At 38.8% G+C, this 14,774-nt stretch overlaps 1 protein-coding gene across 1 annotated transcript; it reads right to left on the bottom strand.

Moving 5' to 3' along the window:
• Nucleotides 1-3: 3 nt before the first annotated feature.
• On the bottom strand, nt 4-14,665 carry LOC106925666 (uncharacterized). Its single transcript, XM_015000102.2, has 27 exons — nt 14,582-14,665; nt 11,492-11,643; nt 11,323-11,395; nt 11,042-11,148; nt 10,595-10,778; nt 10,440-10,511; nt 10,196-10,300; nt 9,846-10,064; nt 8,035-8,199; nt 7,784-7,951; nt 7,465-7,608; nt 6,546-6,656; nt 5,737-5,915; nt 5,470-5,533; nt 5,173-5,247; nt 4,979-5,086; nt 4,378-4,485; nt 4,005-4,076; nt 3,719-3,847; nt 3,264-3,371; nt 3,003-3,158; nt 2,812-2,919; nt 2,570-2,707; nt 2,338-2,454; nt 1,995-2,183; nt 919-1,202; nt 4-837 (listed from the first exon to the last, which is right to left on the bottom strand). The coding sequence occupies exons 5-27, from the start codon at nt 10,764-10,766 to the stop codon at nt 580-582; spliced, it is 3,249 nt and encodes a 1,082-aa protein (XP_014855588.2). The 5' UTR covers nt 10,767-10,778; nt 11,042-11,148; nt 11,323-11,395; nt 11,492-11,643; nt 14,582-14,665; the 3' UTR covers nt 4-579.
• Between the last annotated feature and the right edge of the window lie 109 nt (nt 14,666-14,774).

The raw sequence follows: 14,774 nt of genomic DNA, 5'->3' as shown, positions 1-14,774 counted from the left end.
GTAATTTTCCAAAAAAATATGGTACATCTAAAAAAAAAACATAATATTGAGTAAAAGTGTAATATTTCTTGCCAGTCATCTCAGAAATTTGCCTAAAAAATAAGAGCATGAGGGAGGACCCATTTTCTCAATTTTACCTTCTGTTAGACTGTCAATGCCCTCCTTTGAGGACTGAGAGGATCTCTAAACATTGCTATAGGATTAAAATATTTAAAAAACACATAAAAAATTCTTTAAAACGTGCCATTTACCACAGGAACTTTTATTTAATGAAGAAAGTAAAAGGATGTGATTGTCAAGTAAAACCCATTCTGTTGTACAGTCAGATTGAGTCATTGTCTGTTTAGTTAACTGTAAAACATGTTGCACTAAAGATAGAAAGCAAAAAAAGGACAAAACAAGACAGTTGGTTGGCAATCTGGTGGCTGTTAGACAGTGATCTTAACTAGAGGCTGGCCTTAAAATGAAACCTGAGCTTACGGCCTTGTACAATGTTCGGTTACCCTATGTTTTAAATATCTTAAATATCACAAATGTGTTTAACATAACTAGAGTTACAGCTTGAAGTCTACAGAGTCATTAATCCCGAAGGCAAAGATTACACCGACTGGCCTTGTGCCGCTGCTGATCAGCTGCTTTGATGGTACCAGGCTTTACAGGGACGAAATCCTCTCTATCTCTTACAGTAGTTAGCCAAAAACTGTAAAGATTGGAAAAGTAGTGACAGGAACCCTGCGCACCTTGACACTCAATGAAGGGATGAGTTCGAAAATCCCTGAGGCAGCTACCAGAAGAAGCCAACGATTGTCCACCACCCTCATCACCTGCTCCCGTGTGCTGTAAAGCAGTAGTGTTAGATAAGAAGAGTTGACCTCATAAGGCATTTATAAACAGTTTCAAGCTTTTCATAAGACTCACCAGAAGGAAGGAGTATCCTGTCCATAAACTCTTCCAGCCATCTGGGCAGGGAGGAATTGCTTGGTCTTGACTGTGAAATGGCACTGCTGGTGAAAAGGTCTCACACACAACACAGCGGCTGATGTGGAGGCTTATCTCCTGGCCAAAGAGTGGCATCATTGGTATAGGAGCAGTAGTGGAAAGCCAGTACGATTTGTCATTGCGACTGGAGTAGTAGCATGCGTCTTTGTCGCAGTAGGAGAAAGGCATGGTGGAGAAAACGGGGAGACAAGAGCCAGGCTGACCTACATGGAGTTGATAAAAATGGGGTCAAACACAAATATATATATATTTTCTAAACTAAGCTAGAAGACTGTGAGGTGCTGTGTGTAAAATAATAAAATTGTCTTGATGACATAAAATTGATGATGATAATATGGTGATAACAGAAAAAAAATGGGGTTTCATTTTTCAAAGTCATACTGTCATTCATTAGTTTATAAATGTAAAAGTTTAAAAGTAAATGATGATTTAGCAAGCTAAATAGTCTGCAAACAACATTTAATTGACATATTTAAATGTTTAAATATTTGAATTATAACTAAATATGCCAAAAAATGCAAAGTCACTTCCTGATAACCAGAAGTTGACTACCAAAACAAAAGTTGGATCTTGTGGACCTAAATTCCTGCTGGTGAGATTGATTCACTTCAATTTTTGTGCAAAGAAATGTGCTCCAATAATATGGCAAGCAGGGGACAAATTAAAAAAAAAAATTAAATTTGAAACAAAATGCTTTTAAAACTTAGGTCATTATTTTAGGGAGATGGCAATATTTGGATTTGTGCTAAATATTCATTTCGCTAACTAAATGTTTAGTTTGCGAACTAAATATTTTGCTTGTCAATTAAATATCTAGTTTGAAATTGTGACATTTGCAAATGAATAAATAACATGTTAAAATATGACAGAAAAATTAACTCGCTTTTTTCTGTTATGACAGGCTAAAAAACCCAAATAATTGCTGATAATTTTTTGACTGTATAACTTTACAAACTACACCTCATAGAGGACAAGCAAATGATATGTAGACTTACCCAGATCTTGTGTGTGAGCCTTCTCTTGTCCTTCCAGGTAGACGAGACTGTATCCCACCCACAGCTGGTTGCTACCTGCAGGACACTGTGGTACCAAAACTGACTGGCTGTGGATAACCAAAAGAAAGCCTGATCTAAGTTGCCTTCTATGGCCAGGCTCGCCTGGATCACCAGGAGGACCAGGGGCACCTGGAAAGGGAGGAGATGAATAAAGAAGAAAAGAGTATGAGCCAATGAAGTGTCTCAGGACACTCGTCATTGGTTTCCAGTTTGTTTTTAGTTGTTCTCTCAAATGTTCTTACGAGTATCTTTGGGACGGGAACATGAACATGATGTTGTTTACCTTGAGGCCCAGTGTATCCTCGCTCACCAACATCGCCTGGGTCTCCACTGGAACCATCTAACCCGGGTGGCCCTGGTGTACCGGGAAAGCCCACAAACCCTTTAGGACCCTTTTGTCCTGGATCAGAAAGAAAAATGAATAATAAAATTAAAGGTGACGATTCTTTACACACAAATGAATTATAAACTGATGGAAAAACAGTAAAAAAAACAAAAAAAAACAACTTTCTCACCTGTTCGACCAAAAGGACCAGGACGACCCACATACCCTTGACTTCCTTCACTTCCTGAAACGCCTTTTGGTCCTGGGGCTCCAGGGGGAGGAACCCTTAAATCTACAGTGATTAAATCACCAGGTTGACCTTTGACACCTAGAAGAAGAAAAGAATGACCTTCCTGAAAACCAAATCTTTCAGTACATTAGTTGTCATAGTTTATAAACTTATTTCTGTTATTCTGTCACAGTGCCAACCACCTGGATCTCCAATTGGGCCAATTTCTCCCTTACAACCTTGAGGTCCAGAGATGCCCTGTTGACCTCTGGATCCCAGAGGGCCCCTTGGCCCATCAGGACCTTTCTCACCTATGGATGGGCATCAACACATTTAGTTTTGGTCAATATCACCCCTGGAATGTTCTTGGCATCTATCCTATTTTTAAATGTACCCTTTGGTCCTGGAGAGCCACTTTGGCCACGAGGTCCTGGAGGTCCTGGAACGCCTTTATTTCCCCTATGACCTGGTGGTCCACGATGGCCATCTGGTCCAAGGTCTCCTTTGTATGAAATGCTGCCACCAGGTGGACCAGGTGGACCAGGAGGACCTGAAAAACCAATTACAAACCCCAGATGTAAATTCACATCTTATATAAGTTTTTTCAAAGATAAAGTTCATAACTCGTGAATATAACAAGCAAAACATAAGTAACCTGAGGGTCCTGGGAGCCCTTCATAGCCTCTATCGCCTTGAGGTCCATGAAGGGGGTTTTGGCAGGTTTTGCCAGAGCTACCAGGTGTTCCTGGTATTCCTGGAAAACCTGGAGTAGAAAACACACAGTCACACTCCTGTATCATGATAATAAAGGCAAACGACAACCTAAGAGACCATGTTACAAGTGAAATAACTAATTTCGCAACGAAATACTGACTGAAGAAGGTGCATATTTATGCAATTACCTTGTTCATGTTATGCATGTTTTTTAATGTCATCATTTTAGTAGAAATCTGTTTTCACTTTTACATTAGAAGGTTTTTTTTGTAATTTTTTTTCATCATAATCAATTATTGTTGCTCATAATTGATAAGTAAAAGCAATAAAAGGATTAAACATTCAAAGGTTTGAGTAGTTTTCATAGGCACTGTAAATACAGAATGAATTTCAGACCTGTGTTCCCAGGTGCCCCAGTTTGGCCTTTCACCCCTGGAATAGTTGCCCCCGCTGGCCCCGAGATGCCCCGGGCGCCTTTGGCTCCAGGTAAACCCTTTTGTCCACGAGGTCCTGAAGTGCCTTGGCCTACATTTTAATAAGGCAGATGTAACATGGTATTTGTCATTTGAATTTTGATTTTGAGACTTACTTATCATTGAAAAATAAAACTTTTAATATACACGAGCTTTTCTAATGAAGTGCAGTCTTTGTCATTTGTTTCTATGCGTCTCATTCTTCTTACCGTCTGCTCCCTTCATCCCTTTCGGACCTCTTAGCCCATTCAATCCATCCAGACCTGGAGTTCCAGGGGGACCTAATATAAATCACAAGGAAGCATAAATGACATGCTGTTGTGTGTGGCTGGCGCTAAAATTAATTCCTCCTTCCATTAAATGCACCAAAAACTTATTGATGAACACCGTGTTAGCTTTTCTCTTTACAGCATTTACTTCCTGTCTTCAATGGAACCCTCGTCTGAATTTTATTGAGAAGGAAAAACAGATAACACTTCAGTACTTTAATTGATGGCCACAACAAGTAATCACAAATCACAATGTCTACCCTCGGCGTGTGTGTGTGCTCAGTTAGTAATGCTTTTTTAAAAATGACTGCACCTGGATTGCCCCATGGGCCGGGGGGGCCGGGTGGTCCCAAAACTCCTTCGTCACCTGGAGGACCTCTAATGCCTTGACGCCCTGGTAGACCTCGGGACCCAGGAGAGCCTAAGGATGCACATATCATGACAAGGTCAAGACAGCAAGCTAAAAAAAAACAAAAAAAAAAAAAACAGGAGGATTGGATTTTTTGGGCTGTTTTTGCTTAAAGATACATTTCTTTAATTTTCTCTTTAAAAAATTTGCTTTATATATGGTGAGGACCAACACAATATTGTAATTTTTACAGTACAATGCATAATGAATTAATGCATTAACTTTTTTATTTCAAGTAGAAGGGAAGAAAGGGAATGGTGACATCTAAAGTCACAACGCAGATTTTTAGAATGTAACCATGAAGCAGTAATCTTTATCAACAGGATGAACAACTGAGCATGAAGGAAACAAAACAGGTCTGTTGAAAGAAATAACACATGTAATTACAAGGACAACAGCACACAAATGTTGGAAGATTTTACTGTAACACTTTTTTTTATCATAGCACCAACATTGTTTAATTCTGTTTTGTATAAATTCTTATAACATTTTTAGTGGCAGTTACCTGGCCCTCCTTGTCTTCCAGTTTCCCCAGTCGCCCCTGGATGTCCAGGTTGCCCTTGCCTTCCCCTGGATCCTGGGTCACCTGGATGCCCTGGACTTCCTCTATGTGCTAAATAAAATAAACTTGGTTATAAACTGCAATTTTGCTAAGTTGTAAAGTTTTTAGGCATTTTGTTTTTTTAGACATGGACTTACGACTGGGCCCAATCTCCCCAGGTAATCCTTTGAGTCCTTGTGGGCCAGGTCTCCCATAGGACTGCCCTTTATTACCTAAAACAGATTTATTATATATCATTTTCAAATTTATGTCAGTGATTCTGCTCACTGTAAATTCTGTTTTGTCATACTATGTCATGGTCAAGAGTTAGATCAAATAAAAACAGAAATTAAGTGGAATATAACACACTGCCATAGATTTATCTTTTCTGCACAAAATGAATTCAACTGCATAGACGCCACCACTGATTTAGAGCACATCATCTTATGTCTTACCTTTTACACCAGGAAATCCGGGGAGGCCAGGGATACCAATTTGTCCTGGTGGCCCTGGATCTCCCTAGAACAAAGCAGGAGCAGATCATTTAGGACATGGTATATTCTAAATACCAAAATGTCTAATATTTCAAAGAAATCTGTATTTTGTTGCGAAGTTATAGACACAGGCCTTTGTGACCAAGCTGTGCCTCGTCCGAACCGGCTGACACTGGACACTGTAACTTAAAAGCCCATTACTCAATTTTTTTAGATGATATCGTGTACCTGATCTCCAGTATTCCCAGAATACCCCCTTGGACCTGGGAACCCTTTAATCCCATGAAGTCCACGGAGTCCTGATAATCCTTCTCTACCTGGAATACCAGCAAATCCTTTTAATCCTTGAGATCCTGGCCATCCATCAGGACCCAAATCACCAGGCGTGCCAGTGCTGCCTTTGTATCCTGGAAGAGATGTAACATATTGAAAAAATATGCAATGTGCAACATGATATTTCACATTGGAGAATGTAAAATATCATGGTAGAAAATATGGTAACACTTTATTTGAAGGGGGGTGAATAAGACTGTCATGACACTGTCATAAACATGACATATCACCTGTCATGAACATCAATAAGTCTTCATGAATATTTATGACTGTTGTCATACAGCGTAATTCGGTAAATTATGACACTTTTAATACAAAGTTGACATTATTAAAAATGTCTTTGTTATGACAACTTGACATTAACCAGGAGATCATTACTGTTTAAACTTTACCTTTAATAACATAAAGTTACCTCATTTTTAAAGTGCAATCAGTAATACTTTTATAACAAATTTATATCAGTAATGATTTCTTGGTTAATGCCAAGTTGTCATAACAAAGACATTTTGAATAATGTCAACTTTGTATTAAAAGTGTCATAATTTACCGAATGACGCTTTATGACAACAGTCATAAATATTCATGAAGGCTTATTGATGTTCATGACATGTGTTATGACATGTTTATGACAGTGTCATGACAGTCTTATTCAACCCCCTTCAAATAAAGTGTTACCGAAAATATTATAATTAAAGCTTTATTGCCTGCAAACCCTGTCTGACCAGGAGGCCCCCTTCTTCCGGAAAATCCAGAAGGACCTTTTGTCACGTTGACAAGCGAACATAATCCTGGGAGTCCAGTGGGTCCAGGTGAGCCTGGGGAGATCACAGAGCTCATAAACAACCTCACATTTTTCAGATTATGTAAAAAAAAAAAAACAGCAGCAAGATGGCGAGAGCTGGAGGTAGGAGTTCACAGATGGGTGCTTGAAGAACGTGCTGCCGGGAGAGGCTTGTCAACGGTGCAGTTAAATCTCCATCCACCCCGGCAGTTGCCAAGGAGGGGAATATGAATAAATTTGCAGGTGAACCTTCTGAGTGCCTTCTTGCTGTTACCGACTCATGAAATGCAGCTGCCTCTCTACCAGAGCATAAACCTTGGGCAGTCAGAAACTCTCAGCAAGGGTTGACAATTTCTGTGAGTAATTGAAAAGCAGGTAACTGAACATGTGTCTCCAGGTCATATCGTTAACATAAATGTGGCCCCCCTTCATGATTAATCATACTTAAATAAATACACTTCATTGCTTCTATTGTTGCTATGTCGTGATATGACTTTTATTTCGGAGCAGTTTATAGTCCAGGAAATATGTTAATTAAAACAAAATAGTTAATTATAAAGAGGTTTCCAAACAGGAAGTGATGTAGCTTGCCATGAAGGGAAAAGTTATAAGAGTCAATGGTTATGTCAGTAAATATTTAAAGTATTCCAAGTGGATGGCATTGCACATTTACATTTTAATGGTTTTGGTTTGTCTTTTTTTAATTTGTTCCAAGGACTCGCAGCCATAAAGGTATCCAAAAGATGATCATTCATTTCATGCACACAAGATGTAAATTATAGAAGATGTAAAGATGGGAAGAATGTACCAAATGTTATTTTATTTTTTTCTTTTTGGTTTACCTTTGTTACCAGGAAATCCTGGATCACCTGTAGTTCCATAACGACCAGGAAAACCTCTTTCTCCCTTTTCACCTGGTTGCCCTGGAGGCCCAGGATTGCCAGGCATACTTCTAGACCCAGGCTTCCCAGGCAAGCCCTTCTCACCTAAATAAATAAGCAAAGCATTTTTCTAAAGAGAAGCATTTAAAATGTTTTAAAGCTGTTTATTGTTTGGAGTAATAAAAAAACTTGTTAGGGTTAGTTTACAATTTGCATGGAAGATAGGATTGCATAATTAATTGCTGAAGAATTACATGCCAATGAATCACTACTGATTTACCTTTCTGTCCTGGGAAGCCATGAATACCAGGGTCTCCTTGAGGACCAACAACCCCTGGTGATCCAGCTGGGCCAGGAGCCCCAGGAATACCAGGATTACCTTTTAAACCCTTCTGTCCTCGACCAGGTGCACCAACATCTCCCTTCACACCTTTCTGACCAGGGAGGCCTTTGTAACATTACAAAATATGCAAGAAGTTAGGAAAAATATTTATTTCTCAATATCATTAATGATAACCATCATGTGCTCACCTGGCACTCCTTGTTCACCACGGCGCCCTGAAGGTCCTGGAGGTCCAGGGGGACCTACCAGTTCACAAACAGTACACGGTGGACCTGGGACACCAGTATCTCCAAGGTCTCCACTGTCCCCAGGATCTCCCTTGCGACCTTGGGGTCCTGGTGGGCCTTGTAATCCTGAAATTCCAATGTAGAATTGGTCAAGAGTTTATTGTACACAGATAATATAAAGTTTCACACAAGTTAATGTTTTTTTTTTTTAATTTAACATTTAAAACGCCTAATTTGATGCAAGTATTATTGTGTTCCCATGTATGGCACAATATTAGGGCCAAAATTAAGATTATTGCTCACCCACTCCCTTGTCCAGGAAGCTATATCTATTCCAAAACTATCTACTGACCTGATTAATGATGGGTCAACAAAGGAAGCTGAGCAACTGGCAGCGGTAACTGAGAGGCCGACACTGGTAAATGAGAAGAAGTCTGTTCATTTGCATAAGCAATGGAGAGGCTGGTCAGCCCCTGCATTGAATATTTACTCTGCTGCCCATTAGGACAAATAGGCTCCATTAGCATTGGATTGTCTGGTGTCAGCACCTGATGGGCTAGCATTATAATCGGAAATGCTAACCATGCCGAGGCTGATTAGTCACTTTGTTAGACACATACTTTTTCCTTTAAAGAAAACGTTATCAAGAAAAATAGTTGACCTGAAATATCTGTGAGCAACATACTGTATTCTGATGATAGAATATGCAGTACCGGTAATCCAAAATTACATAATGTATAAACATAGACAATACCGTAATATATGGAACTGAAGTTGGCTTTCAATTTCTCAGCCTCTTATTCTGATAAAACTATTTGAGGGGAATAACATTACCTAAAGGTTTCACAAGTCACAAACTTGGGTTTCAAATATTCTGCCATTAGTGTAGAATAATCTTACCTAGGTTTGAAAAGTCTAAGATTAAAGATGCTAAAGGTAGTAAAACTTTGCCCTTAAGCCATTTCCCAAATCAAAAGTTGCAAGGTGAAGCAAACTTCAGCTCAGTATAATAATACAGTATAACAGTATTGTGTAGCTATATGTGTTTTTACTTGATGTCACATTGAATCCCATTAAATTCTATCTAAAGACATTTCAATGCATCTAATCCATGTTGCTAATAGAAATTTTGGTAACACTTTATTTGAAGGGGGGTGAATAAGACTGACATGACACTGTCATAAACATGACATAACACCTGTCATGAACATGAATAAGCCTTCATGAATATTTATGACTGTTGTCATAAAGCGTCATTCGGTAAATTATGACACTTTTAATACAAAGTTGACATTATTGAAAATGTCTTTGTTATGACAACTTGACATTAACCAAGAAATCATTACTGACATAAATTTGTTATAAAAGTATTACTGATTGCACTTTAAAAATGAGGTAACTTTATGTCATTAAAGATAAAGTTTAAACAGTAATGACTTTAAACTTATTTAACCCCCTTCAAATAAAGTGTTACCGAAATTTTATGTTGACAATTTTTCTTGAAGTTTTCTTCAAAGAAAATTGCACGTCTAAAGTGGATGACCAGCCAAGGAGTCATTAGCCTCTCCAATGCTAACACAAGTGACTTGTCTCCTTCTCATTTGGTTCCACCACCCTGTCAGTTACTGGCCTGTAATGAATCAGATGAGTAGATGTCTTTGGAATAGACATAGCCTCCTGAGATAAGGAAATAGCCATCTTATCTCAGGAGACACAAACGATCTCACCAATACTCCCAATACGTGCCATACCCATCTGGCTCATTAAATTACCTGGTGATCCTGGATGTCCAGGGATTCCAGGAATTCCGTATGACCCCACAGCTCCTCGTGGTCCAGGAGGACCAACTGGACCTGGCCAAGCTGAAAGGATGTGTCCTGGGTCTCCTTTTCTGCCATGGGGTCCTGGTAACCCAGGGAGACCTTCAGGGCCATCCAGGCTAATGCCAGCGGGACCAGGGTCACCTGGATCTCCATTTGTACCAATAGATCCTTAGGAAAAATCGTAGCGAGCCAGGTACAATAAATCGTTGCCAAGGTTGTGATTCAAATACTTGTCATTTCAGACTGATGCTTAATTTTACAAAAAACTTAAATTGAAGTTATTTTCATATGAATTGTACCTGGTGGTCCGATCAGAGTTTCTCCATCATCTCCCTTTATACCTTTAGGTCCTTGATGTCCTGGATTTCCTGGATATCCATCTCTTCCAGGTTGACCTTGAACACCTTACATTTGAAAATTCAGTTTATGCATTGAACATGAATACTTTTTGGTGGATCAAATGTGATTTGAGTTATTGTCTGGAAAGAACGTGAGAAACAAAACAGCCAGTTACTTCTGGCCTTAAATTTCAAAAATAATTACCTGGTAACCCTGGCTCACCCTTAGGCCCTGGTGGTCCAATTTGGCCTTCATGACAGCATGGTTCTGTTTCACCTGGTTAAAAAGTACAATATTCATATAGAAACTTTGGCTATAGTAGAAATGGGAGAACCATATTAGCACAACGTAAGATTTACCTGGTGGACCTAGTCGTCCTGGGATTCCAGGAAGCCCTGGAAGTCCCTGATTTCCTTGAAGTCCAGGTTCTCCCTTTAGACCTGGAAATCCAGGACCTGGGGAACCAAGGGGGCCAGGGAATCCTTTGGGCCCTGGGGGGCCCGGATAACCTTTGGGTCCAGGACGTCCCATATAGCCAGAACTCTGCACACATATAGAATTGCACCAAAAAGGCAACACACTGTGGCTTAAAAAATGACATTCTTTTTTTATTAAAAAAATAAAAAAAACTTACAATAAAGTTTCCTTGAATCTATTGAAATAGTACTTTCTAGAGAAGTAAACAAGTAAACAAGAAAACAAGTGTCCAGAGTGTAATCTAAAAGTAGCAAAGCCCTAAGCCCACTACTTATACTATAAATAACTCCTAAAATACACATAAAAGTTTGAAACAAATTTATACTTACTGGTGGACCAGGTTCTCCCACCGGACCAGGGAAGCCATCTTTTCCAGACTCACCTGTTCCTCCTGGAGGACCAGCGTATCCTGGTTCTCCTTTGTCCCCTTTTGCACCTTCCAAAGACAAAAGTATATGCAGTAATTGAATCTTTAGGCATTTACCTATGATTTATCAAGTGTCATTTTAAATAAGAGAAAACATGCAGTGTTTGCCTTCCTATATCTGCCAAATACAATAAATTGGAGGAAAAAGAACTTGATGTACACGTGAACATCAAACACACTCACCTTTAGTACCCCTCACATACGTGTCACCTTTCTCACCCTTTCTTCCTTTTAGACCTGTGAAACCAGGTGCGCCCTGCAAGAAAGGTAAATATTAAATGTTTTTCTATGATTACAAAATAGAAAACAATTTTTGACATAAAATTGGTGAGTGACGAAATGCTGTCCTTACATCTGGTCCTCTTGGGCCATCATTTCCTCTCAGTCCAGGCTCCCCCTGAGGTCCCGGAGCTCCTGGAAATCCTGGAGATCCTGGATAACCAGGTGGACCAGGTGGCCCAACAGCCCCAAGAGCATGCACACACTTACATTCCCCTGGACAACCTGCAGGATTGAAATGACAAATTAATTGACATTACAGTGTGACTAAATCTCACCCAAGACTTTTAGTAATTTCTTGGTGCTTCACTACGTTTGGCTTGCTTCTGTTTTGTTCTGCTTGTTTTGCAAACAAGTCTCCTTAACTAGCTCAGTCAATTTTGTGCTCATTAGGGACACATTTTTGCACCACCATGTCTTGCCAGGACAGGTGCTCTTTCTAGAGTCCATGTTGCTTAATGCCCAGAGAAGTTTGCACAGTCAGTGATGACTAGGAGGGAGGGGGGAAGTCATCTGCTGATGTTGGACGACGGTGTTTCTACAGTCCACATTCAACACAGCCATCTACCAGGAAATTAAGACCATTGTTTCCTGCTGACAAACTTTATGGAAATGCCGATTTGTTTTGGTTTTGTTTTTCAGCAGGACTCAGCACCTGCGACAAAGGCAGCAAAAACTTATTCATTGACCATGATGTTCCTGTGCTCAACTAGCCTGCAGAAAGGCTTGACCTAAATCCTAATTCCCATATTTGGCTCTGTTGCCTTTAAACATGCAGCTCCAGCTATGTATAGCACACTCTGCACACACATTCCTTATATGGCAGCGTGTAGCCCTGCATGTCTTTAAATACCTTCAGACTTTCTTACTTTTTTCTCTCACTTTAAGTGTAAGGCTGGAAATATGCTCCTGAAGACTTGAGATGTAAATTGCAATCGGACATTACATCATAATCATCAAAGTTACAAGAAACAAAGTCTTGAAATATTTCACTCGATATGTAGTGAATTTATGTAATACATAAGTTTCCTTTTCTGAAATGACAGACAAAAATGTTGAACTTTTTCATGATATTCCAATCTTAAGCTGCACTTATATGGCAGCTACTGAAATCACACTTTCACAAATCCCCACAGACAATTTTTCTATCGGACAATTAATCTTTTTTTTTTTTTTTTTTTAGATTTCTGTGATCATAGGAATGAGCAACCAGTAAACCACACTAAAACATACAGATGACAGCACACAGCTGCAATAACTTCACTTCAAAATGCACTCTGTGTGAAATCAACCAGAGGAAAGCAGCTGGCCTAGACGGAGCTTCCAGGAGGATCCTCATACCTCAGGACAGTCTTATCCTCCAGCTGCCTAAAGTTGATTAAAATTATCTCAGTATCTAGAAAAAGAATTGTTAAGGTGCTTCAGTGGATATCTGGTGGCACTAACTCTTCATCGTGGAGTGTTTTAAGAAAGCCAGTCGCTCATATATTGTCATACCTGCCTGTTTTGATCAAGATTGGTTTACTGAGAAAAGAGTTGAGCAAATGATAGATTAATCTCAGATCTCCAGACAAACACTTGCATACAGCACTCACAAAAGAATGTTGCTTTGTAGATTTTAGCTTAGCCTTTCACACAAACATTGTGCACAAATTGGGTTAAAAATGAAACCATATTGCACTATTTTGTTCACTGTGTGCAAGAAATATGAACTTTATGAACGACAATCCACAGAATGTTTGTAGGAGAGATGCTCCTCCACTCCCACCATCTTCATTCCCCTCCCACCTTAATGAGCAGCAGCACATTTACTGTCTGCACTGTGCATAAATACACACACCCAAATGTCAATCTATATAAATGCAGCAAACAAATGTTAAATGTGCACAAGAATAAAAAGTTAGGGAAAAAATTATATATTGTTTACATGAATGCGCTGTACAAATGCCAAAGCAAGAAAGTGCATCGATTTAAAAATGGCCAGAGTTTGTGCTCCTTTTATCTGAAGTGGCAGAGCATTCAATTATGAGTATTGACCGCAAAAAACTGCTATCGCTTCTCGTTTTTAATTTAGGAGTTGGGCTTTCCGGCAGCAGTGAAATATTGACTTCAATACTCATGACAAAAAATAGAAAGATACTTGTTTTAGTTTTAAAATAGTTTCTGGGAAAAAAAAAAAAAAAACACAGGGAGGCCAAGCAAGTGCAACAATCACAACAACCAAAGAAATGCTGATGAATTTCCAAAAATTCAAAGCATACTGAGATCTGGGTCATCTGCATACACAGAGAAGAAGAGAACATTGAGAATTTTAACATTCTAGGAGTTCATATGCTGACTAACCTCACACAGGGTAAAAAAAAAAAGAATGTATCACTGCACACTGTAATAAAGCTCACTGCTGTCCCCCTGGTTTCTGTCAGAGTCCTGTAACAGACTCATTCACAGTGGTGTTGAAGAGCAGTACTTTTGAAAACAAAAAAGACCTATGAAATATAGTAGGGAGCAGAAAATATCTTCAGTATAGAACTATATCTCTTCATTCTTCAAGGTGACCAACTACAAAGGACAGTCTCCCACATTTGAACAGATTCCACTAACCCTGGACATCACTTAATTTCTTAAGGACACCGGCACACCAAAGGAAAAACTTATCATCTGCAAAAGAGAAAATATCAACAGGCTGTCAAAACTATGACTTGACTCCCTCCTTTTAACCTCAGATGGAAAGTTTCAAACAACCAGTGACTTAGCTTAATACAGCTATTATCTGATTTTAATATTGGTACTTATGTGAATAAAATTTTAAAATTTGCATCCTCTGAAGTTTTTAGTTTTTTTTTTTTTTTTCCCCACTACCTTTGTTAACCCAATTTCACTAGTGATGACAGTACTGTTAATAATTTATTGCCTAATTGCTAATAAAATTAAACTTATCAGAGAACTTTTAAAAAAAAAAAAAGAATATATATATATATATATATATATATATATATATATATATATATATATATATATATATATATATATATATATATATATATATATATATATTCTACTAATCTTACTCCTCTAAATGTTGTGACGTCAACATGTTTTCAGCAAAATGAAATGAAAATGAAAAATACACCTGCTTCTGCGTAAATGCATAGAGGCAAATTACCTTTTACTCCTTTTAGGCCTTTGTTTCCAGAAAATCCTCTGGGTCCATCTTCACCAGGTTCCCCTAGAGAACCAGGCTCGCAGTAATAATCTGTGAGATTACCAAATAACACATGTTGACTAACACAAACTACGTCCACAGAGGATTTTTGAGTATTTAGTATTTAGAGGAATTACTTCCACATCCTGGTCAG

This window comes from Poecilia mexicana, unplaced genomic scaffold (assembly GCF_051168715.1).
Source record: "Poecilia mexicana isolate PSO_F unplaced genomic scaffold, ASM5116871v1 scaffold_17, whole genome shotgun sequence".
NCBI classification, from domain to species: Eukaryota; Metazoa; Chordata; class Actinopteri; order Cyprinodontiformes; family Poeciliidae; genus Poecilia; species Poecilia mexicana.
Note: the sequence above shows the minus strand (reverse complement) of the source record. Positions and strands in the feature narration are given on the sequence as shown.

Coding starts and splice junctions, on each gene's coding strand:
- LOC106925666 (XM_015000102.2), bottom strand. CDS start 10,766: ATGGGACGTCCTGGACCCAAAGGTTATCCGGGCCCCCCAGGGCCCAAA. Junction 2,920..3,002: donor TGGCTCTCCAGGACCAAAGG/GTACATTTAAAA, acceptor GCCCATCCATAG/GTGAGAAAGGTCCTGATGGG. Junction 2,455..2,569: donor TGGTCCTTTTGGTCGAACAG/GTGAGAAAGTTG, acceptor TTTCTGATCCAG/GACAAAAGGGTCCTAAAGGG.